Source organism: Lytechinus variegatus, chromosome 16 (genome assembly GCF_018143015.1).
Source record: "Lytechinus variegatus isolate NC3 chromosome 16, Lvar_3.0, whole genome shotgun sequence".
NCBI classification, from domain to species: domain Eukaryota; kingdom Metazoa; phylum Echinodermata; class Echinoidea; order Temnopleuroida; family Toxopneustidae; genus Lytechinus; species Lytechinus variegatus.
This window is the reverse complement of record NC_054755.1, coordinates 495,455-521,370: the sequence shown is the minus strand read 5'-3', so window position 1 is coordinate 521,370 and position 25,916 is coordinate 495,455. Positions and strand designations below refer to the sequence as shown.

General features: G+C 37.6%; 1 protein-coding gene across 1 annotated transcript in view; it reads left to right on the top strand.

Moving 5' to 3' along the window:
* The first annotated feature begins 1,939 nt into the window (after nt 1–1,939).
* Nucleotides 1,940–25,916, top strand: part of LOC121430149 (glypican-6-like) — a 29,710-nt gene continuing 5,733 nt past the window's right edge. The window contains exons 1-8 of the mRNA XM_041627427.1: nt 1,940–2,024; nt 2,564–2,721; nt 3,029–3,268; nt 3,863–4,028; nt 13,847–13,977; nt 22,824–23,078; nt 23,781–23,980; nt 24,984–25,159. Coding sequence (XP_041483361.1) covers nt 1,940–2,024; nt 2,564–2,721; nt 3,029–3,268; nt 3,863–4,028; nt 13,847–13,977; nt 22,824–23,078; nt 23,781–23,980; nt 24,984–25,159 — 1,411 coding nt within the window. The remainder of the gene's footprint in view (nt 2,025–2,563; nt 2,722–3,028; nt 3,269–3,862; nt 4,029–13,846; nt 13,978–22,823; nt 23,079–23,780; nt 23,981–24,983; nt 25,160–25,916) is intronic.

The following is a 25,916-nucleotide window of genomic DNA, read 5'->3' as shown; positions in this document are numbered from 1 at the left end:
TATCCACTTGCCATTTTTTTTGCTTTTTTTTATCCACATTGCTCCTTCATCCTCATGTCATCTTAACTTCTTCCCCAGCTTTCTTTCTCTCTCTTGAACGCCTGTGTTCTCTGCTAGTGAGCAACATCTGACCGTTTCTCTTCCCCTCTCTCTTTCTCTTTTTCTTTATGTATGTCTTGTGTTTTTCTCACACACGCGCTCTCTTCTCTCTCTCTCACTCTGTTTCTCTTTCCACCTATCTCTTTTTCTCTTCCACTCACTCCCTTTTTCTCTCAGCATCTCTCTACCCCCCCCCCTCTATTGCTCTACATCTCATACAGTAAGCCCTCTCAATCCCAGTCATGGCTGTGCATGCGTTTGCCCTATGTCCGAGGGCAGGCTCCGGTTCATCCTGCTCTGAGTTTACCTGGAGGGAAAATAAGATCGGAACGCTTTAATTAAAGCCTAACACTGTTACCGATACCCCGTATAACTAGTGGCCTGTGATCTGTGAAACTCAGAGAACACGTTCTCTCGCTCTCATCAAGGAGCGGCAACACCTTACGCTCATCCATGCCCCCCCTTCATGGAATTACAAACATTGCATCATCAGGCACTGCAGGTGTATAATGCTACTGAGAGAGACGGTTACAAACTTTTTCTCCAGGTAAAAGATGTTGCGTTTCCAGTTGAAAAACAAATATAATCTGAATTCAGTTCTTTAAAATTGCCTGAATGAAGTTGTTTTTCCCATCATTGAAAATGCATCCTTTCATATCCTTTGCTTTATTGTGTAAATAGAATTAGTCTCAGTGTGATTACAAAATTGGTTTTAAATCGCAATTTCCCTAATTTTGATCATTCTACTGTGAGAATTTGCTTGCCCAATTCGGAAAAGTAGTTTTGGTCTTTACATGTACTTCAAAACACTTGCCTGACTAACTTTAACTTGCCCCAGGCAATCGGGCAAGTGCTTATGTATCACCCTGGTTGTACACCATTTAAGTTTGTGTTGGGCACTTAAAATGCATCTTAAATGAAGCCACTCTCAGTAGACCTATGCTTAAGGATGTCCTGCCCATCAATACTATCTCATCAAATATCCAGTTGAAAACAAGGTTCAGAGGAAATCCAAGTCATGCAAGTGCCAATGTCACTTGTGAAGTAAGAGATGACATTCATGCCTCATTACACTCTCAGTCATGGCCATCATTCAGTCTGATAGCCCCTTTCACACTTGACATAAATGTCCGTTTGCCATAGTCTGAATAATTTTTGGTCATGCACCTCATGTATGTCTTGCCCTTGTGTAAAAGCTGTCGTCATTTCTTCCCAGAGCATTTGCATGTACACTAGTTGCAACATATTTGCTGATGCATTAGGAGGTGTTTAAGTCTTGTCTTGACACCCCTTCAAGACTTCATTTTCTTAACAGTCCCATCCAGCATCTTAACCGCTCTGACCATCTACAACTGAACTTGGTGGTCTTCGCATTTAAAAGAATAACTGTGTTTAAGCAGATCCTTGTGATCTCGGTTGTAGCAAAGGATACCTTTGTGATACCTTGATTCTACCCACACTCTCGATATCGTCCCCATGTACACTCCCTTCACACTCCATGTACTAGAATTTTATCCTCGCTGGCCTACTGTGGGTAGATGAATACATTGCTCTAGTTAACAGCCCACCAGCTTAGCTATTCTAAAATGACTGTCCTAGTATAGTCCCACGTTCGTGAATTGGATGAGTTCTATAAGATGGGGTCCATCGCAGAAAGAGATGCGTTCAAATGCAATTTAAAAAATCAAGCTTAAGTCCCTCATGTGCATAATTTGTAGGTTGAAAGATGAGTTCTGTTTGATCTTTGGAGTTGTCTGTGATGCAACTATTTCTTTCACAGGATCTGTTACTGATGATTAGCGTTCACATGCCTTGTTTTTTCATACGTGTAATTGTAAACATGAAAATCAACCCACCAATTTCCCAGTCTTCTGGATTGTTAGAATCAGATGACATTTCTCATTACATTACAATCGACATTGTATGTGAATTTGGTCTGGTTAAAAGGTTTAATTTCGGATGTAGATGGGTCATGATTTGATGATGTTTTGGGAGGGATGCAATCCTTTCTGTTCACTGGAATGGAAAAGACCCATCAGTCATAACCCATCATTAATCAAAGAATGCAATTATGATTTATGCCCTTAACTTGTCCCATTCTTTCTATATGTTCCTATATTTTATTCTCTTGTTTCCATTGCTGCATTTTTAGCAGCTAATATGTTATTGATTTTGTTTCCATCTTCATTGGTGTTATTGTGAATTTGCCCGACATTGCACCAAGTTGTCCAATGGTTTTTGGTGGCAGCGGTGGGATAATTATTGTTGTTTTTTTTTAGCTTCTCTTGTAGCTTTTGTGCTGAATATCATTGAATTCAGGAATTTGAATCATGTAAGCTGTAAGTCATTGCCATTCTTCCTAACTATATAACATGAAAGTTTAAGAAAAGAGAGTAACAAACAACATACGTTTGATGTTCCAAATTAACACTATATCTTTTTCTTTTTTGTCATTCTTCCTCAGATTTCATCAAAGAGCTTATTGTGAATTCACAAGCCGATCTTGATGACATGTTTACAAGGACGTATGATTCACTTTATGAGCAAAATAAAGATTTGTTTGAAGATCTTTATACAAACTTCAGGAATTATTATTATGGAAGAGACATCGATCTTTCAGAGGTAAACCATCACTTCAATTATCTTGCTTTATTAATGTGTATGTAATAATAATTATTGTAGTGCTTATTCATATTATTTAAGATACAGTCTTTTGATTGAATGCTGTTGGATGGCTCTAATACCTAGCCTGAGACTGAACTATTAACTGAAATGTATCTTAAAGAATCAAATTAGTACCCTGGTATTAGCCTTCCCAACTCTACAGGATTTCAATTTTAGAAATAAGAGAGTAAATCCATACCACAACTGTTTCCTGAATATCCTAGACATTTGCTGAAAGAAATGTTTTTGTTTTCTGTTCGACCAGGTAATGGGTGACTTCTTCAATCAGTTATTTGAGAGGATCTTTCAGCTTCTCAACCCTCAGTACAAGTACACCGATGACTTCTGGAGCTGTACAAGGCAAGATGTCATCATGGAGAGTCTAAAACCATTTGGCGACGTGGCCAATACCCTCATCGATAGGGCCAAGAAGTCATTCGTTGCTGCCAGGACGTTCGGCCAGGGACTTGGTTTTGGACGTGATGCCATCACAAGAGGATCAAAGGTATAGTAACTGATGATACTTGTATGCAAATTTATTCAAGGTCGAGGGTAAGAGATCAAAGGTCAATCATAAAAATGGCAATTCTCTCAACCTGATAGATCCATGGAATGACCAACTGATGATGTCATATACACATCTATACGTATTTGATGATTCTAGATTTTGAATAGGTAGGTGCCTTTGTGTGGTCTGAAGTACCTGGTGAGGCTATTTGAAAGTCTGAGGTTCAATTCCAGGCCATGTCACCTTGATATAAAGTTTTGTAAGATTGGGCCCTGAAAGGTTTTGCTTTATTGAAATTAATGCCCATGATATCATAGTCTGATATGATACTAATATTAAAAAAAATCACAACCAAGTAGGTCTGTAGGTAGTGGAGACCTCTAAACATGCAGAAAATTATTTTAGTCATCTTTAATGCATTGCAAACAAATTTGCATAACATCTAAAGGACCAAACTAAATACATATTTAGGAATTCAATCGTACATTTTATGTAATTTCTGGGGTTTTTTTTCAAACTGATTACGTAGACCGGTTGTATGACAGCTTTTTTCTTCACCTCCCCCATCCACCATCTTGCCCGTTTTTCTAGGTTGAGCCTACACCAGAATGTCGGAAGGCGTTAATGAGAATGTCATACTGCCCTCATTGTAAAGGTATCCCATTCGTAAAGCCATGCCACTCCCTCTGTCTTAATATCATGAAAGGATGTTTAGCCAGCCAATCAGAGATGGACGCTGAATGGAATTATTATATTGGTAAGTAGATTTTGGCTTTTTGTCTTGAAAGAATATTGCCTTTTTTCATCTTCCAGAAGGTCAGGCTGTGTAACTTTAAGTCAGTAAAGTATGGTATGCTTTGATCACAATTTTTTTGTTTACAAGTCTTACTAACTCCTGTTGAGAACTAATACAAACAGGTAATGAAAGAGCGTCCTGAATAAGGTTTGAGCCAGCACATCTCTACATGAGTCACATAATGATACATTTATGATTGACTCTAGGGAATGTTTCCTACACTCAGCTTCCCACCAAAGTACACTGAATCTCCAGGTGCAATGACCTCTGCAGGCGGAGGTCAATTGGTGCTATCCCAGCAGTCTTTGCAGGGGTGTTCCTGGTAAAACAGATGACCTGAACGAAAGAAAAACAACCGGAGTTGTGTTTGTAGACTTATCACACTGTGCTAGACTAGATAGAGGTTTATCAGCAGTTCTGATATAGATGGGCCAAAAAACATCCTATTCTATGATTCACCAGACAATCATAGGGTATTGTGTTACCTGGTGAAATTGTTCAGTTCTTTTGTTCATTTTGTGGAGTTGTTATCAAAGAGTTTTAGGAGATTTTAAGACCTAAGCGTATTTGCTGAAAAACGTGTGGGTAGAGTTGAAGTTGTAAATGAACTGAGAAAACTTCAACCAGGTTTGCATTTGATGAAATCTGTTGTCCAATGATTATATTGGACCTTCTTCCAAAATTCACTTAATGGTTCTGTTTGCAATATTGTTGCAAAGTTGTTGTTTCAGCTCTTTGTTTACCAGCTTAGAATCTGTATTGAACAATGATTGAGCCATTTGAAATAATTTGGGGTAGGTGCGGTTTATGGAAAGCATTTCCTTTATTGATATCAGATTGTTTGTTAATGGGTTTATATCATTTTGCAGAGTTTATGTGCTGATGACCTTTGACCTTTGCCATGTCTGTCACATGAATGTGGTTGAGATGTGGTTTAAAGTCAGACTTTGTCTGGGTTCTCTTTTGGCTGGGTCCTTTGTTGCCATCCCACTTCACACCAGTGAAATTGTTTTTTTTTGCTTTAACAACCTATAAAGAATATTCCTAAGGTTGTTGAAGGGTCATGGTTAATCTGTCATTCTATTAGTTTATTGGTACAATGGCAGATATATGCAAATCATCTGCAATTTACATTTGCAAAATTTCATAGAATATTTGCCGACTTAATGTTGATGATGGTGATGAACAGAAACAAAATTTTTGTAAACACATTCAAAGGCACAGGCTCCCCAATATGTCACATATTATACACACAGTTGATGGAAAAGATTGGTTGTTAAGATTTTTGTTTAGATTGGAAGGTCTCAATTTTGTTACAGTCATGAAGTTGCAGGACTTTCACTTAGTAATTTTTTTTTTTGTGTGTGAATGTCGCTTTTGCTGCCCTCTGGTTCTTCACACATTTATTCCATGATGTATACATGTACATGTGATTCTCGCTTGTGTGAATGAGCAGATGGAGATGAAGCATGATGTGTCGTGCATCATTCGATGAACAGAGGATGATGATGAAGAGTCTTTGTGGAGGATATTTGTTTGTCCGACCGACCGCACATGAGCATTTCAGATGAGATTATACATGTACCTCATCAATTTAGATAATAATTCCTGACAAGATATGACAAGCACATACAATGTACATAGCTGGCCTATTCGTTGTATGTGTAGAATTATTGACTTATTTGCTCCAGCCACAATTGCATTGGGAATCAGCTAGAAGTTCACCGAGGGTTCAGACTCAATTATACTAACGTAGTTAAAATCGTTTCCTGGGTTTAATATTGTTTTACAAATGCATAGCCCACAAGATGGTAATGGTTATGTAAATCAGTAGAAGACCAAAAATGGGAACTCCCAGCTTAAGGTTTTGTTTTTGTAGAATACAACAGACATGTGAAGTCATCCTGGTAGATCAAATGATTTTTAAAGCAGGACAATATTTTTACTGTTAATACAAACTATAGGATAAGTTACAATGGGAGTGTAAATAGTTTAGCAGTCACTCAAATAAGCATTACTCAGTAGCCTGTCGGAAAACCTAACAGTTCACACAGATCTAATTTTTATCAAGGAATCGATAATCGTATAAATTTTGTGGGATTTCAGTACCCCTGTTCCTATAGGCTGTAGAATTCTTGAGAGATGGGAGGGCCGTTTAGCAGTCTCTCAAAATAACCATTACATTAAGATATCCTGTTCAGAAGTGATATGAATTTTACACTACTTTTATTTTTTACCAAGGAAGTGATATTCCTGATAAATTTGAGGGATTCCCGCTACCCATGTCCACTCTATAGGCCCTATTAGGTGATCCTTGCTGCAAATATTCTGTTTCAGGTCAAACTATTTTGTAGCGTGCCAGGCCAGACTGCATATTGCCATTCTGTTTGGCGAAAGGAAAGGCATTGGCAAATGGTGCTTTGGTAGGAAGTAATTTAGGAAGTAACCTCATATGGAGAGAGGAAACAGACTGCCATGTTGTTTAGTTTCTTTGTTTATTTTCCAAGAGCACAAAGAATAGGGACATTATAGGTGATTTATGTAGGTGTGAAATAGAAATTGAGTAAACCCCAAAAATAAACTGTAGGCCTATCCAGTAACTTCTGAATGTACTTGAAGAATTTTTTTAAAGAATTAAGAGAGTCAAAAGGGGCCTAAGCTAAGCTTTTAAAGAATTAATAAGTGATTATGATACTTTGGTCATGTGAGAATTAAAAAGAGGGTACAAGTATATGCTGGTGTTGAAAATGATTTATGTAGGCCTATTGAAATTAATATATGGGAAGATTAAGAGGGTGAGAATTATGATTGGTTTTACCATAGAGCTCGTCGCTCCAAGGTATGCATGCTTTGAAACTGAGAGAATGGTTGGTAGAAGTTTTGATGAAAATGTGAGATAAACTTTTCAGATAAAATTGATAATTAACTAAGTTGTCTTTTTGATCAATCAAAACTTGTAATGTTAAAAATTCAAGAGAACTTTCTTCCATTTGTAGCTTTTCTTTCATGATGATTGGATTGTCAAGTGCTGAGAGTTGGACCCGTCCTGTAGAAAAGAGAATAGTAGGTGCACCTGCTATTGTATTACCCTTGAATCTCGGTCATACCAAACAATTAACCACCAACTAAATCCTCAATGCAAATGGTAGCAGATTAATTCTCTTATTGAGGTGATTCACATATCAAACATTGTACTTGATGAAAATAGCAAAGTCCATTTTCCCACAAACAAACTGAAAAGGGTTGGTAGTGTTTAGGCCAACAATTTACTTCCCTTCTTTTAAGAAGTGTTGCCTCAAATGATTTTTTTTTTTTTTTTGGGGGGGGGGCTCTTTAATAATGATAATACACAAAATTTATAACACACTTTGTATATGTTTCAAAGTGCAATTATGTAGAATGTTAACATTCCCAATACCTTATCCTTGGTTGTGAGATCCACAGTTATTATTTTTTGTTTGGGGGAGATGCCCTGTGTATTAGAGAGGAAAATATTTTTAAAAAAAGTAGTTCTCCATTTGTGATACGCTCAGCTTAAGGATTGGCAGTGTGGTGTAGATGTTCATTTGGAGGAATTCTTGGTCTTGTCTTTGACCTTGAAATCAATGGTTCATGCATGATTCATGTAGATCTGTGTCAAATTCACCCCCCTCAGGACCCATCAAGGGTGACAGTAGATACTCACATAGCCACATCCAATACTATCTTCTGACATATCTTGCTCTGTAGACTCAATCCCTGTGTGTGAGTCACTCAGTACCCAACACCTCCATTTAGACATCGTTCTCATTACGCTTTCTAAAACTAGTTTACTGGAAACTGGTTCAGGAACCAGTTTGGAAGATCGCTTTGCTAGCGTTCCCATTTGATCACACGAAAGTGATATTCAAAATCACTTTATGTAAAGCGATCTTGTTGCTATGGAAACACTCTCAGTGGGGTGACACATTTCATGTGAAATTTGAAACCGCGGCGTAGGTATTCTGCACCTGTCGTGTGGAGTAGCGCGCTCAAAATGTCCGAAGATCGCTTTCCAAAGAACGGTTGTGTCCTCACTTATGCTAAATCCAGTTTAACGAGGCAAAGCAATCTTGAAAGCTATATTGTGAGGTGGTTTTCTGAACCGGTTTGGAAGATCGCTTCTACCATTTTATTACGTGTTAAACTAGTTTCCACTAAACTTGTTTCTAGTAAACTAGTTTTAGGAAGATAGTGAGAACGGTGTCTTTAATACTTGGAACTTGGGATGACCTGACTGGCAGCTGGGCTGGATGTACATGTATGGGCACCCACACTAATTTGAACCCACACTTTTTTTTAATTTTTCATTGAGGAATTGTATTCTTAAGGCCCAGACCCATGTTTTCACAACTCATATAGTGCATAATGCTGAGTCTGAATTAGTAAGACTAGATTCACTATGTACATACTGTGGCTGGCCCAACACATTGGAGTCTAGTCTTCACTCCAGACCTGTTATTGGTTGAAGTGTCAAATATGAGTCTGCTTGCAGACTAGAGGATTTTGGGGATTCAAAACCTAAAAATTGCAGCGCGGGGGTTTCTTAACGTGGATTGGTCATGGTAATTGAAACATTTTACTGCTATATCTGTGCGCAAGATATTTCTAAAGTGTTGTCTATGATCATTTGTTCACAATTTCTGAAGTGCAGTGCTGGCACTAAGTCAAGTCTTTTCTTTTTATAATTTGTCCACATCGTCCATGTTGCAGACTTTGGTATTGAATAGTGCTCTGGTTACCATTCACGCATGCAAACATTCGATTAATACAGCTGTAACATGCAATCACTTACACAACCAAGGTTGCACCGGTATAAAGAGTTATCTCTGAACGCTTCAACTGGACGTTCTCCCCATATCTGGAACCATCTTCCAGATACAGCAGTCACTGCGCCATCAATTACTGTCTTCCAGGATGCCTAAACTCCTGGGGTGGTATTCTGTAACTCTGTCATAACTTTTGTCATAAATTTTGTTATTTCTTTCCGAGATGTGACACCGCTATGATTGTCACAAATCGGTATTCTGAACATTGTCTTTTCCCTGTCATATCTCTCAAAGTTCCCACCCATCTTTTCGGAAGCGAACCAATCAAAATCATCATTAGTTCCCAGTTGGAGCCCTTCTAGCCAATAGGAAAGCCCCGTGGCAAGTAGGGCGTATCCCCAAAACAGTTGCTGGCATCGTGCAACTACGCGTATATTGATGCGCTTAATTACAAAGAGAGACAGGGAGCTGTGAAGAATTTTTAGAGGAGAAGTATAAAAGTAAGGAAAACAGAGAAAAAAGGGAGGAATAAATATTTAGGGCCTAACTAATTGTAGCATGAAAAAATAATTTTGAAAATTGTCATGGAAGATGAGTGAAACTAATACCACAATCTAATCAAAATAATTCAATTGTTTGCTTGACATTCAGTCGGCAGAGTATCGGGATATTGGGTACTAAAAGATATGACAAAATTTATGACTGCTACCCCCTGTCATAACTTTTGTCATATCTTTTGCTTGTATAAAAGGATTACGTGCATTTAAAGCCGCATATTTTTGCTGCGCTTAAGAGAAGAGACAAAATTTATGACAATTTTTGTGACAAAAGTTATGACATCCACCAGAATACCGATTTTGTCATATCTCTGAGATAAGATAAAAGATGGAGAAAAGACAATGTTCAGAATACCGCCCCAGGGCTGGGTGCATGGGTATTGCATATTTCATATTGCAAACAGAGTCCCATTACCTACTGTCACAGGACATCCCATCCCAGCATAGATGGGAAGAACTTTTTAGAGGATATCTTCTGCATTCAGGGTTCAATTTGGAAGGTTTTGGGGAGCGTTTCACGAAAGGACTTGTCAGACGGTTACTATAGTAAAAGTGCCTCTCAGCCAGTCAGAATCAAGGAAAGATGTCGGATCTGACAACTTGTCAGACAAAAATGTTGATGAAACGGTCCCCAGGAGTATCCAGATTACAACACTGGACTGTTGCAAGCAATGTAAGGAATCCACTGATATGAGAGGGAATACCCTGTTGCTAGGAGGGCAGTGTGAACTCGGTGAATGAATTTATAAAGAGGACAACCATGCATTATTCATTGGTTTAGCCTTGCTCAGATGACACTGTAATGGGCTGAGTCATTCATATCATTATCATGGCTTCCATGAAAAGGGGATTTCCTTTATAACTCATTTACCAGGTCGTTGGCATCATTCATTGGTCCAATCAGGGGCTGTTGATGAGGGAATAATTATAAATAATCTAAATTATTCATCATGTCAATCAAAGTGCTTTACAGAATCAAATTAGTGTCCATCACCCTATTAACCTAATGAAGTACTCCTTATTATCAATTAGGACTTACAGTCATATATTCACAAACTGAAATGTAGGCTTACAGAACCTACACTAAACCGCCAATCCGATTTGATTTATTTTCCTATTAACATGAAGAGAATGGTTTCATAGAATATGGGAAAAACATTCAAAGTTGTGTTCTTCACTGATTCGATTCTGTTTTTCTCCTGATAAATTTTTCGCTTCAAGCAAGTAAGGCCTATCAGAAATATATGGATAATTCTGATTGATTTTTTTAAAATAAAAAATGGCTTTAGGGGTTTTAATGTAGAATCTCTGCCTCTATTTTCATTGTGAAATTATGGGGAAAATCCTTGTCCTTTATACTTCTTAGAGGACATAGGACCTCCCATAATTTAGACATGCAAATCTTTAGTCCCATACATTGATATTCAGAGCCTACAGTTTTGATCACTGGAGCCCCACACTCATATGGTAAAGCACTTGCAATTGAGAATAGTTAGATTTGAAAGACCCGATCAATGTTTATGCCAGCTCCGAGGCAAGAAACACCGCAGAGTGATGCCGTACTGCATATAATCACAACTCTATGACATCTGCACTTTGAAGAATCCATAATATTTAGGATTGAGCTTTCATCTAATGGTGGGAATCTCCCTTAGTGTAAGATGAAATCCAATATGTCTTGAGCTCATCTAATTGGAAATCAAGCTGATTGGCCTTGTGTCATTGGCCGTGGCACAGTTGACAAGATGTTAGCTGTGCTTTGTTGACATTGTAAGTTGTTTTTCATGTGAGATGTCTGGATTTAAATTTGAATTATATAATTCAAGTTGGTGGTGTATTATCTGGTGCAGGTGTTTTAGGAAACCTCATTTTTTTATTTTGGGGAAACCACATGAACTGTAACAATTGTATTTGTTGTCACCATTATTATCGTCACCACCACAATTACCATCATTAAAATCTCCACCATTATCCTGATAATCATCTTCATTATCACCATAGGCATTTCTCATGAACACTGTCATCTCGTCATTATCATCATCTTCACCACAACCACCACCGTTGTCATCATCATTATTATCATCATCACCATCAACATCACCACCATCATCATCAACATCATCATCATCATCCCCATCATCATTGTCACCACCACCTTCATCATCATCATCAATATCGACATCAATATCAACATCATCATCATCTTCACCATCATCAACATTCCTCACTATCATCATTCCTACCACCTCTATACAGATATTTCCACTGCTAAAGGAATTAAATTCTCTTGGGGTATAAGACATGAGCATAGACGCCATATTGCCATAATGCTTATATCCAAGAAATGTTACAATATCTTGTAATCACCCGTTGCAGGAGTGGAGGGGTTTTTTTCCAAGTGAAATTCCAAAGACTCTCCCACCTCCTCATTGCAATCACACACCTCAATGATCATCCTCTCCCTCTCTCCCTCTTCTATGCACCTGTTCCCATGGCAATGGATGACTCATCCAGGTTGAGAATGAGATAAACAGTTTGAGTTGTACACCAGCCAGTTCTGGAGAGATTCACCATCTCCTTGATGAGTGTCATGGATGTGTGTTTCTATGGACCCTACTAGTACCATGGACCTACTAGTACTAAGATGGTGTTTCTTATAAAGATGTCTTTCAAGGAGAGAAAGATGGACAGAAATGTCAAATAAATAAATACATGTGAGAAGGCAAGGGAGGAGGAAAATGAGAATGATAACAGTGAGGATGATGATGATGGTGATGATGATGATGATGATGATGATGGTGATGATGATGATGATGATGATGATGATGATGATGGTGATGGTGATGATGATGGTGGTGATGATGATGGTGGTGATGATGATGATGGTGATGGTGATGATGATGGTGATGATGATGGGAGTGATGATGATGATGATGATGGTGATGGTGATGATGAAAATAAAAAGGAGAGTAGAGCGAAGAGAGGATTTTATATAACTCAACAAAAAGATTTCAAATTATTTTAAGAGCACATTTACTCAAGTGTATGATGCATTCATTTTAAACAAATAAGACTTGAATGGATGGGAATGGTGGTGTTAGGGAAAGTAAGATAACAGAATAAAAAGAGACAGATAGTGAGAGTGGAAATGTCAGGAAAGTTAGTGTCAAGGAAGGGAAAAAGAAAGATGGGGGGGTACAAACCTCCCAGATGCATAGCCCACTCGAGCGAGACCAGTAAATGCTGGATCATTTGTAATCCCAGACATGTTCCTTTGTTCTGATGGAAAATCAAATACAGTTATGTGTGTGTGTCACCAATCAGACTTCATTTAAGATTTCATCAGTTTGTGTTAAACATAACGAGTTCTGCCTGCTTTTATTCCTATTTGCCTGGACCATGACTTGTGTATTACCATATTATTGATTGCGAGACAATGATTGGAGAAAATTGCAAGTTCTGGATTGAGGAAAGAATGCAGGGAGTGTATTCCCTGTGGCTATCTGTTCTTGATGAATAATGATATAAGACCTTAAGCAATCGGAGTATTATAGGGGATTCCATGTTGCACAGTAGCATACGCAGGGGATGGTTACAGGGGTTCAACCCCCTCCCCCGTATTTTTTTTTTGAGCTACAAAACGATGTAAAATTAATGAAGACCTTTTTTTTGGGGGGGGACAACCTAAAATTTTTGTTCGTCAATATTTCATTCAGCTTGAACCCCCCCTTTCAAAAATCATACATACGCTATTGATGTTGCAAAATGCTACAGTAGTTTCATTGGTGAAACTGACTCGAATGGCCAAAGCTTGTATGTTATTTCCAGTGACATCATTGGTCAGTTTAAAATAGCGTTCATTGACCATCTTCCATTGGTGTTGCCATGGCGAATATTTTTTGTTTGATATTTCTTGATGTACCTTGATACGTAGCATGTCCGTTGTCGAGGGTAGCAAATATTCCTGAGTGCCTTGCCAAAAGTATTTATACCACCACAGGGTCTTGTAATAGATCCACCACATATGAAGTTCCAATCACATTTCTTTCAATCATCACGATGTACATAAGAGGTTTGTTCTCATGATCTGATTAAACTTTGTTCATGCTTTCATTATGTTACCCAATCTTTATTATCTTACTTTCTGCAATTAATTAATGTTCCAATAACCAAATTGCTTAAAAGTTGAATTCATGTGTAATGATGTTTTTAATTCCAGACATTAAATACATGAGTCATATTCTAAGCAAACAATGTTGAATGCATGCTGAAGAGTACCAAGCCAATTATAGAGAGGATGATGATTGTGTTGATGATGATTCATAATTATAAACTGCCCCTTCACATCTTTGAACTCTCCTCATTAATCAGAACCTAATCAGCCATCAAGCATTCAGCATATTTAAACATCATGTTTGCATGTTTGTTTTCCTAGATGCCATGACGAGTCTTGGTAATAGAATGGATGGAACGCTGAACATCGAAACCTTCCTACTCACTCTGGAAATTGAGATCTCCAATGGCATCATGAATATGCAAAATAATGGCCTCTCGATATCAACAAAGGTAAGAAAGCATCACATGATCAATCATGTGATTAGTCAGACGATCTGTCAGGTGGTATGGTATACTGCAAAATCTCCGGTGTTCATTTAACACCTGCCCGAAATCTATATATGTCCACACCAGAGAAGTATTGAAACAACACCAGTTTGGAATCAAACCGATGCTGTTTTAAAACTAATTGGTGTTGTTTAAACACCTATTTGGTGTTAGACTAATACCAAACCGGTGTTTTTAACACTTCTCTGTTGTGGACATATATAGATTCCGGGCTGGTGTTAAATCAACACCAGAGTTTTTGCAGTGTAGGTTATGGTAGTTGTGGAAGCTGCTGGTGTAGTGGTGTGTTCGATCCACTGATGTAATTATTAGAAATAAAAAGCCAGTGGTAGATCTAACCACATCAGAAACAATACTGAGAAGAAGCTCAACATGCAAAAACAATTTGGCCCAAATTGTTATTGGAAATTGCTCGGCTAGATCTGCTATTGGCTGATCCCCCCCCCCCCCTCCTCCTTTGCAAACAACATTTATTGATGTAATTATAAAAGGAGATTTTTTTTTTCATTTGTCAGATTTGAGAGAAAATATAATTACTCCATTTCTTGCCATTGAGAATCAATTTGTTTTTCCTTTGCCAAAAAAATTACAAACAAATTGGTATAAATCCCCCCCCCTCTCCCCCATAAAAGGACCAAATCCATATGTAGTCTGTACCCTTTATCATTGTTGTAATGGTGTATATAGTTGAAACAGGTGGTAAGATTATCTTGACTAGACTCATCCTTCAAAGGACTGTCATTCTCATTATCAAAATCAAATCATGAAGAAATACCGAGATGAGCAAAGACACTGATGAATCCATAATGAGGTTCTTCAAATGATGCTAGAGTGACAATTGTTATGCTCTTGCAACAGAACATGAGAGGTAAATGAAGTTATAAGTCATACATATAACAGGAACCCAATGAAGAGGGGGGGGGGGGGGGTAATGTCATTACAAGGAGGACACTGGCGAGTCCATTCATTTAAGCATTTAAAATAGGGTTGTTTTTTGCTTTTTTACTATTGGATGATGTAACAAATGTACAGTGAAACGGATATAAAAATACCAGGGTAACCAAAAATCAGGAAATACAGGCCTATAATTTTCTACTGCCTTTTTGTGCATGGGTGCATGGAAACAGTATATATTTCTTCTTATCATGAAAGTAGAATATTTAAGACATTAAAAGAGAGGGAAAACAAGACAAAATACTTGTTTAGGGTATGCCGAGATTGAAGCAAAGGTCCATTTTAAAAATCCATGGACAAGCATGAGGTACGTTTTGTATTGACAGTGTTCTTGTACAGGAACTTGCACTGCAACCTCAAAAGCAACCTACAAGTACCACAGGAAAATTGAAAAGACAAAGGATATCAAATTTTGGTAAATCTTTATGAGCACCATGGGTGGGGAGGAAGGGGGGTATGGTCAATATAAATCAGGCAATAACTGGTGACACAACTTACATTGAAGGAGATGGACAAAGACTATCATAGATTGTGGCAAGTTTTAGAACAAACAATACCTTTACAAGAGAGGAAATTGAATAAAAACAGCAGTTCTTGACCAACCTCGTTGTCGGAAGAAGGAAAGACAAAGGATTGAATCCATTTCCTGGCTGTCTAGAAGACAATCTGGTTTTGATCGCCACGGTCTCATGAAGGGTAATTATACCAATGATTGACAGGTACTACAAATTGAAAAAAGGGAAGCTTTGGAGTTGATTAAGGGCTTGTTTTTCTGAAGAACATGGATTTAAAGGAAATCATTTTTTCATTGACACATTCTATTGTTAAGCAATTTGTAATGTCACATAAATCCCATCTTCAGTTATTCACTATTGAAAATTAACTGGGCGTTGTGGCGTGCGCCTGTAATCCAAGCTGTGGGAAGTTACAAATTGATGCAGAGGTTCGAGCCCTGGTCACGTCTTTCGGATGGTGACGTTAAAGGTCGGTCCCAGACGTAAATAATCATATCTGATTGATACACATCTGACAAAACTCAACTACACACACACACTATTGAAAATTAATTTAAAGGAACTATTTGGCTGAATTACAACGATAATGGTCTTGGAATTGAAAGTAAATGTAGGCAAAGGGCAAACTTCAAGGCATAATTGATTATTCTACCACAAAAAAATACCCCAAAAATGCTCCTTTTACATACATCAATATTTGGTATGATCACTTTGTCCCAATTCTCTGTAATTTCAATTTTCAATCAATGTCTTCATGGTTTTGAATTTATCTATGATTGCAACAACAAAAATAAATTGAGACTTAGCAGTAAAATGTTTCAAAGTCTTATTATTGGAAAATGAGTTTAAAATGAGAACATGTTAATGAGTTGAGAGTGAGATAGAACATGTCCAAAGCCAAACTATAGAAATCTGACCCAGACTGGACAGTATGACCACTGATTGACCATTCAACCAAAGAATGTGAGTGAGCTGTAAGAATACAACTGACCTTGACCTAAATGTAAAGTCTTGACTGCTTGTACTCCCATGTCAACACAACAGGTCACTGACCTTTTTCAGATAGAATTGATACAAGTAGGCCCTATTTACCATCTTACTATTACCACTTAGAATGTTGGGTTTTTTTTATAAGAGCTATCAAGTCAATTTCATTGTCTAGATCATTTCCATTTCTACAAAATTGGTGTGTCTGACCTTATACATTGTAGTCCATCTTTATAGTGATGTTATAACACAAAAACAGAAAGAAAACAAACTGTAAAACAAGCAGGTCATTGAAATATAAATAGGTTGTCTAATTATTCCTAGGAAGGGGGGGGGGGTGAGTAAATCATGAATATTTAAAAATTTTCATCAATAAAAAAAAAGTGATTTTGATGTTGACTTTGTTTTTTTATTGTGTTTCTATTAGTCTCAATCAGTGGAAGTAATGTCATTTTTATTTTGTGATTTTTAAAACGGGACTTTTCAACATTTTCTAGAGTAACCCAACTTGATGACGATGAAAAAAGCGAGAAGAGAATAGCCCCATGACCTTTGAACTGCACACCCTTAGAGCAATTGAATGAAACCCAACCGCAGTGATTCTGTTTGGGTTATTGTTCCCTCCAAAATATTTGTAATCTCTCCACACCGTTCGACTGCTCTGCCTACTCCGTTTTAGCAGCCTTTGTAGCTTTTGTGCTCGCACACAAAGGCAAAAGAAAATCGGCAGGTTCGATTTTGATGAGATATGTCAGAGTTGACAATTGGGGTGCCCCTCAACTTGATCGATTCTTACGCTGGTTGGTTCACCCAAGACTCTGCCCGCCAGTGTCGAAACGAAATTGACTCCCTCCGAAAACATTGAGGCACCTCATGTCTTATTTTTCCTTTGCCATGTTTCATGGGCTCCCCTCTCTGTATTGTATCTCCTTCCTCATAATATCTCATTCTTTCTCTCTTTTACTTTCTTTCGCTATTTTGCCGCCCCCTCCTTTATTTCTTGCTTTATTTCCCCTTCTCCTTCACCTTCCTTCCTTCCTTCCCACTCTTTCTGTGTATTTTCTTGAATTGAAAGCTACTTTGATTCTTAGACATAAACTTGGAGTTTTAAATGATAGTGTGCAATTGAATGTTTAGGGCTTACTTTGTCAACAATAATATTACGTTTACCTCCAAAACCATCTTGTCATTTTCCCTTTTGTCTTGACCAATGTGCATTTTGTTTTTTGTCTTTCTGAGGTATTGTTTTTTTTCATATATTTAAATAATAAGTTCTTTGGCATTGATTTCTCAGCACTCACCTGTAGGCTTTAGGAAAATGATATCATAAAGATCAGAGTAATCAGCTTTTAAAATCAGCGATATCTTGAAGCGCGTTTACTCCTGAACTAAACTTGATTCTCCGCCCACCCTCTCCTCCTCCTCCCCCCCCCCCTCCTCCCCTCCTTCCTTTCCCACTCTTCCCTTCTCTCACCTTCCCTCATTGTCCCCAGACAATACCCCTTGGGGAAAAGACAGGAATAAACATCTAGGATTACTGCCCATTTTTTTTTCCAAATTCACCTAGCCCATTTTGTGGAGGAGAAATGGGTCTTTCTTTAGTAATGCATGACAATACACTGCATTCAAATAGAGCCCCATTTCTCTTGCTATCGAACTCTTGATTTATTCAATTTTCAAGAGTAAGAGAGACAAGAAAATGAAAGAGGGAGTGGGACTGAAAAAGGAAATAAGAACGTGTATGAAGTGAGTTTACTTTTAATGTTAATTTACAGTGAGCTAATTTATGGAAAAAAAATCCCCACACTCATTGCTGTTGTGGAAGAATAAAGATTATTCATCGGCCATCACTTTTATTCCAATAAATTTGCATTGCAAACAATTACTTTGATGAATCTATACATTTCATCCTAACTTTTAAACCCAACAATTCTCATCCTTATCCTCAAGTTCACCTTCTTAGCAAGCGAGGGCCTCCTTTATCTCATCACCTATACTCATTTAGCCTACATTTTTCCCCATTGGTATGCCTATATCGATATCACAAGTTATTTTATTTTCTTCGGATTGTTTGGGGTTTGCTCTAGGGCAAAGAGGCATTTTCATTTGTTGCGTACCAATAATGGTAATAGAGGTCATAAGGTCAATGGTAATAACCAAAATAGAATTTTTTGTATTTATTGTAGATGACAAATGCTTGAAAAAAAGTTGAAAGCTCTAACCTCCCTGCTCTAACCTCCCTGCTCTAACCATGGCACAGCAATGTACTCTTGCACAGCAATGTAAGCTGAGGCAAGTGGTTCTATCTTGTCAGTGACTCTTGTTGAAAATATTTTCTCTGAACCAATAACATGCAAGGATTTCAGCAGCATAAAGGGATGGTCCGGGCTGAAAATATTTACATCTAAATAGATAGAGTAAAATTTACACGACAACATGCTGAAAATTTCATCAAAATCGGTTAACGAAGTAATTGAATTTTAAAGTTAATCAATATTTTGTGAAAACAGTTATTTGCACATTTTCATGAATATTCATTAAGTGGGCTGATGATGTCATATCCCCACTTTCCTTTTTCTTATGTTATTACATGAAATCATTATTGTTTCATTTAGTCATACATTTGTAAATGATGTGTCTCCATTATGATGAAATAAGATGCGACAATAAATAACTAATGCATTTAATCGGTTGTCAATCCAATTGTTTTAAGTTCTTGGTAGAAAAATTTTGAATAAACCCAATTTCATATGATAAAATACAAAAGAAAAAGTGGGGATATGACATCATTAGCCCACCTAATGAATATTCATGAAGACATGCCTAGAACTGTTTCACCTGAATAATGCAAATCTTTAAAATTCAATAACTTTATTTGTTATCCGATTTTTATCAAATTTTCAGCATTTTGCTCTGTGAATTTTACTCTATTTATTGAGATATAAATATCTTCAGCCTGGACCATCCCTTTTAAGGGCTATTAGTAAAAGGCAAAACTGAGTCAACTCCAAACAGAGTTGTCTTCCAGCTGATGCTATATCTGCCTTGCTCTCCTTCAAACACCCTATTTGAGAAATAAATCCTTTGTTGTCATTTTCCAGTATTCCAAGATTTGATATATTACAAAGAGTTGAAAGGAGATGGATTGGGGTAAAACGGGTTCTTGCTTACACAGACACGGAATGAAACCAACTCCATGAAATTACATTATCATCTTTGTAGGGGGTGCCTGGTGTCTGCCAATGTTCGATGCGGTTTCTATGGTAACCTGGACCAGGACCCCTTCTGATCCCGCAAATTGATGGAGATAATGCAGGCCATCTTTCCTTTCACTGGCACCATTTTTTTTTTTTTAGTTTATCTGATATTTTGTGGGTAACTACCATGGTTGAATGAAAAAGCATGTCAGCATATTTGACATTGATGACAGAAAAGGAAATTTTTCATTTCTTTTGTTATTTGAATTTGACGTCATGAAACAAAGGCTGAAATACTACATTCTCTTCCCTATAAGAATTTATCATAGAATGGAGGCCTATACATTTGGTATCATACAAACATAATAACCTATCAACTGTTGAATTATATTATCTCTAAATGTTATACAATATTATCCACTTTTGTGATAAGAGAAGAAAATATATCGTTATAAGCCACTGCATCATGTAAATGTTTTAAGGAAACGCTGAACAGTTAATTGAATCTCTTTTATAAAAACGTAAATGTTTCTAAACCTTTGGCAGTCACCTCTTGTATTTTGGTTTCACACCGCTTTTGTGAAACATATACAAAGGGTAACATTACCAGAGATGTGTCATAACAGTCTAGATAGGATCCATTGTTTGATATCTACTTCACAGTTTGTGTCTGCCGACCATCCCCGCTGTAAGAAGAAGTGTTGCGTGGGCCTTGTTGAACATATAGATTTGATCATGATATGCCACTTGATATGAAATGTAAACAACTCATACTGATTTCAACTCCCTCTGAATAAATAGAAGGGTTCTTCTTTCCTGTCTCGCTTTCTTTTTCTCTTATTTTGTACTATCCATTTTCTTCTTTCTTTGTTTTTTTGTGTCATTTTCCCCACTCCTTGCTTTCACTTTCTCTTTAATTTTTTGTTCGTATGATTTTTGTCCATATTTTCCACCATGTTTTACCCACCCCCACTTTTCATCCTCTCCCCATATTGCTATTACCCGTACTCTTACTGAACCAGGTGGATGTTTCATAAAGCTGTTCGTAAGATACGAATGACTTTACGCACGACTGGTGATCCTTTCTTATGCTATGCGATATCCCTTTATAATTTAGTTAAGACCTAAGAACAAGTTCCAGTCGTGTGTAAAAACATTTGTAACTTTACGAACAGCTTTATGAAACACCCACCTGGGGAGTGTTTTACACAGCTATTTTGTTACTAACAAATTTGTTGACAGTCAATCAGATACAAAGATTTCAGTAGCTTATAACAATATGCAGTGACAATCACTATTTCATGAAATTTTACCCTGTTGCTGTTTTGTTGAAATTCAGCTTTCGTGCTGTTTTAATGAAGATACACCTTATGCAGATGGGACCGAGTGATTTACAAGAAAATATCAAGAGGTCATTTTTTTCACCTGTAATCTCCTCGCCCACAATATGTGATTGGATGTAGATGTTCAAGCCCCCAAAGCATTTCAGTGTCGATTTAACATAAAGATTTGATCATGTATTAAAGCCAAGCTTTGAAAGTGACTTTACATCTAGGTGATTTCTGGTAATTGTTAATGTAGTCAGGGGTATTGACAAGATTGGTCTAATGATGGAAGAGGGGGGGGGGGGGGGGTGGGGAAGCAACAGGTGATTTGATTATTCAATGGTTATCATATACATCCTTGCATATTTGGTTTCAATATTTTGTTTTATCTTCCATGTTTCTTCTTCTGTCCTATGTTCCATTCTTTTCCTTTTTTTTCTTCTGTTTCATTAATTCTCTGATCACTAGCCCCCCCCCATTGAACTGCCCCTGAATACATGGCAGGGGTGCCACTCTACACCCTTAAGGGTTCCTGTAATATGGCTCCATAGGGTTAGAGACTGGCATCTGTTTGTGAAATAAATCAGATAATTGCAAAGCCACCTGTTTGTGTTATTGTAGCCCTTTGTGACATGAAACGAACATGGGTATTGTTTTGCACCCGCCCAGAAACCCAGTAACGAGGCCAATTTATGAGGCATCCTACTTGTCACATCACAGATCATTGGAAATGTCTCTGGTTTAAACGATAGACAGCAATCGGTTTCAGACCGCCTCGAAGTTCGTCAGTTCCAGGTATTCTCTGATCGGGAAATTTACCCTGATCAGAAAATACCAGGTATTTTGGTAACGTGAAAGCAAACTACGCGTTATTTCCCCCGAAAGAAAATACCTGCTAAATAGTAGGTACTTGGCGAAATTACGAGAACTTTCGCGGGGATTTTTCCAAGGTCGCAGGTATTTTGGCGATGTGAAAGCAATTTACGGGAACTTTTTATCCCAGCGTGTCGTTGGGCGCGGGCGCCGTGGGTAGCTGCTGGGCTAGTGATTTTGAATCTCGCGCCTTGCCTGTTTATCAGACCATACTGCGCATGCTCGTAACTTCAGGAACTTATCCCGAAGTGTATGGTTCAGGGCGGTGTGAGTGCAAGAATAAATTAATGGGTATTTTTAGCCTAAAAAAGTTCTCGTAATTTAACAGGGATTCTTGTGATCGAGGCGGTTTGAAACCACCTATAGACAGCAATTGGTTTCACTCCTCGACAATAGCTTAAGAATATCCTAACTAAATTTCAATGTAACGTCACATGGTTGTAGCTTTAATGTTGACTTTCAAAGGAGGTACAATGTATATTCTTTGCACAAAACACATACAGCAAAGCTGCTGTAGCTGTTGAATTTGGTTCCATTGTAGTTTTGCATTCTTTTTTTAATGGCTTTTGTGAATACTTGATCCATATTCTAACTTAGATGAACTCCACCTAAAATAACCCCATAAAGCATACTTGAATCTTGATTGTATTAACAAATTTAACCCAAACTTTACTTTATTATCACTTGAAAAATGAGAGAAATTGTTGCCATAATGAATGATAGAGCCTTTCAATGTTTCAAAAGGTTTTTGGTAAATGGAACATTAATGGAGAAAAATAAAACTTTTAATTTCTTTTAAATCTCTTGTTGCTCTTTCTAACCTAGTCTTCATAAAATATTATATTCCTTCATATAGAAAATGGCAATTTTCAGGTTATTTCTCTGTATTAGTGGCCTGTCTGACATCACAATTCCGGATTCATTTTATTTTTACTTAGGTGTTCAATGGATGTGGTATTCCACCTTTGTCGAGGAATCGTAGAGAGACTGATCCTGGAGAAACCGGAGCGTCGCAGCCCGCTGCTCCCGCTGACGAAGACCTCATGATGGAAGAAGACGAAGGAGAAATCGTGGCGGAAGCACCGGCTGTAGTTGTACCGGCGATAGTCCCGAAAAGCGAGAGCAATGAAACAAAAGCTACATCATCAGGGTTGAATGGAAGGCAAGGGAGGAGAGGGCAAGGAGAAAGAGCGGTAAGAAGATGATGAAACATTAAAAAAATATCATTAAAAAACAGGTTTAAAGGGAATATTGTCCTCCAAGGGAGCTCAATCACATGGCAAAGCTCCTGTTATAGGTCCATGTGCTAAAGGGTAGTCTTGATATCTATTCCCTTTCATAAAATAATTAATGTTGTTCATTTTGGTTTGACAAAAAAGATAATGATGATGGACATTGATCTTGATTGAAAAACAAGAATTCATACTTCTAAGCATAGTTTATTCCATCATCTAATATTGCTGTGAGTGTATTTTATGATCAGAATGTTGCATCCTGGGTAAGATTCCATGAATTATTTGAGTAGTGACGGTCTTGAGATGGTGCTCTTCACAAAGTGGTTGTTCCATATTGGCTTTAAACCAGAGAGGGTGTTTAATAAATATAATCATGTACTCCATATGCATGTTCAAAGGCAATGTATGAAATACATAATTGATAACATTCGGTGTGTGTGGATGATCAAAAACATAGGAGGGTTTTTTTATGAGAGGGGCTTAAACTTGTTAAGAAATCTGGACAGATAGTTAAGAAGTAAAATCGATAAGTGGTACAGGGGTTTTTACATAACTTTCTAGGTATGAGAACACAAACTTCCAAAAGTTCTGAGGTTTTTTTATCATTCTAATAGGCATGTAGGGTTAATTTATTGTGATCCCTATATCTTGTTGATACAGAGCGGTTACAGGTACCCCGCCCCCACCACAGCGGCCGGTACCAACCTAGACCGTCTGATCAAGGATGTCCTGAAGAGGCTACGGGACAGTCGTCCATTCTGGTCGGCTCTGCCCTATATGATCTGTGATGATACCAGTATAGCAGAGGAAGTTACATCGACATCAGAGGATAATTGTTGGAATGGAGAGAGAGTTGGAAGGTGAGAGCTTCAAGCATTGGAGTTAGTGTTGTAGTCAAGGCTCAAACCTCCAAGGCCAAGGCTTTAATACCCAAGGCCAAGGCTTCAATACCAAAGGCCAAGGCCAAGGTATGGTCCCCCAAGGCCAAGGCCTGAAAACCTCAAGGCCAAGGCATTTCAAACTTACGATATACAGAACAATGAGTTAACAATGCTTAGGTGGCAGACATCACACATGGCAAAATGTATGTGAGCGAGGGGACAGAGCAAGAAAAAGTTTCACCTTTGTACACTTAATAGAAAAATAATTTCATGATTGATTTAGACAAAATATTAAAATGATATTGTTACATGCACCTTTGTACATTTAATACATAATTTTTCTAGGCGATTTACATCAAGGCACTACAACACTGATTGGAGTTAATATATTCCGCTTTCATATCGTGCTTGATCTGCTGACAACTGGAGCCGGTTGATACCTTTGTAAAAGCTATGAGAATTTCTGAATTTAGTTTTAGTGGGGTAAAACATCATAATGACATCTCTAAGCACTTAACAGATATATTATTACCCCAGTCATTGGATATTGGGTTGCCCACACGCAATATATGCACTTTTTCACTCCCTGGGGAGCATTCCAACAATAAGAGTTTCCAAACTCAATTGCAAGGTTTACTTAAAAGATTTTCGCATCCTACCTGGGTGGAGAGTGGCAAATGTAGACAAATGACTTGCCAAGGATGCTATCTTGGAGCCTAAATTGAATAATTACATGTAAATGAACCATTTATTGATTCACCTTATTTTTCTTGTCTATACCTTTCATAAGCAACAGGCTCTTTTATAATTGAAAACATATTGACCTTAGTACAGGTTGTTATAATGATATTCTTTATGTATAGAGGAGTCATTAACCATACACGTAATTTGCGAATTTTTTATACTCCCTGTATCTCTTTGAAATGATACTAAAGCATCTTCATGGATATTAATCAAATAAATTTTAATGGCGCCCTCACAGGTACGAGCAAGACATCGTGGGCAGTGGTATTGCCAACCAGAGGAATAACCCGGAGGTGATGGTAGCGTTAACCAAACCTGTAGCGTCCATCAGGATACAGAAAGAAAGATTAGAGACGATCATTGATATATTACAACTCGCTCAAAATGGAGACGATGTCCCATTTGTTGATCACCGTAAGTAGATGGATAACAAGAATGAAAACAAAACGTGGGCCTTGTTTCACAAAGACCGTCTGGGCCCTGTTGCATAAAGCTTACCATTATGGTAACTTTGCAATCGGTGTCTTTCATGGAATCCTTGATTCTGATTGGCTGTTGAGCATTGCTACCGTGGTAGTTACTATTGCATGGCAATGTGACCATAATAGTAACTTTTTTGCAACAGGACCCAGTTTCGGTAACTTTGCCAATATAGTAGCTTCCATGGTAACAGGGCTCAGCAGCCAATCACAATCAAGGATTCAATGAAGTTACACTAATGGCAAATTTGTAATTCTGTGAAACAGGCCCATGATCATTTTGAGGGGATGACTGTTGTACATATACAATTAATTGGGCAACTGGAATGGTCTTGTATATTTATATATATCAAACCCCGCTGGATTCGTCACTTGATAGTGAGAATATCAATAGTTATAGTAATTAGAATGTTGATAAGAAAATGATGGTGGTGGTGGTGTTGACTATGGTGATGATGATGATGATGATGATAAGAAGTTAAGAAAGATTATGACATAAATGATAAAGATAATGTTAATGATGAAAATTATAATAATGGTAATGATAGTGATGATGGTATTGATAATGAGAATGAAAATGGTTATAATAGAGATGATTATTGTGTAATTAATATGTAGTGTGATTGTATTTAACTTTACTAAGGTTTGAACATGTTTTCATTTCTATTTTTTCTTCTCTCTCCTCGTACCAA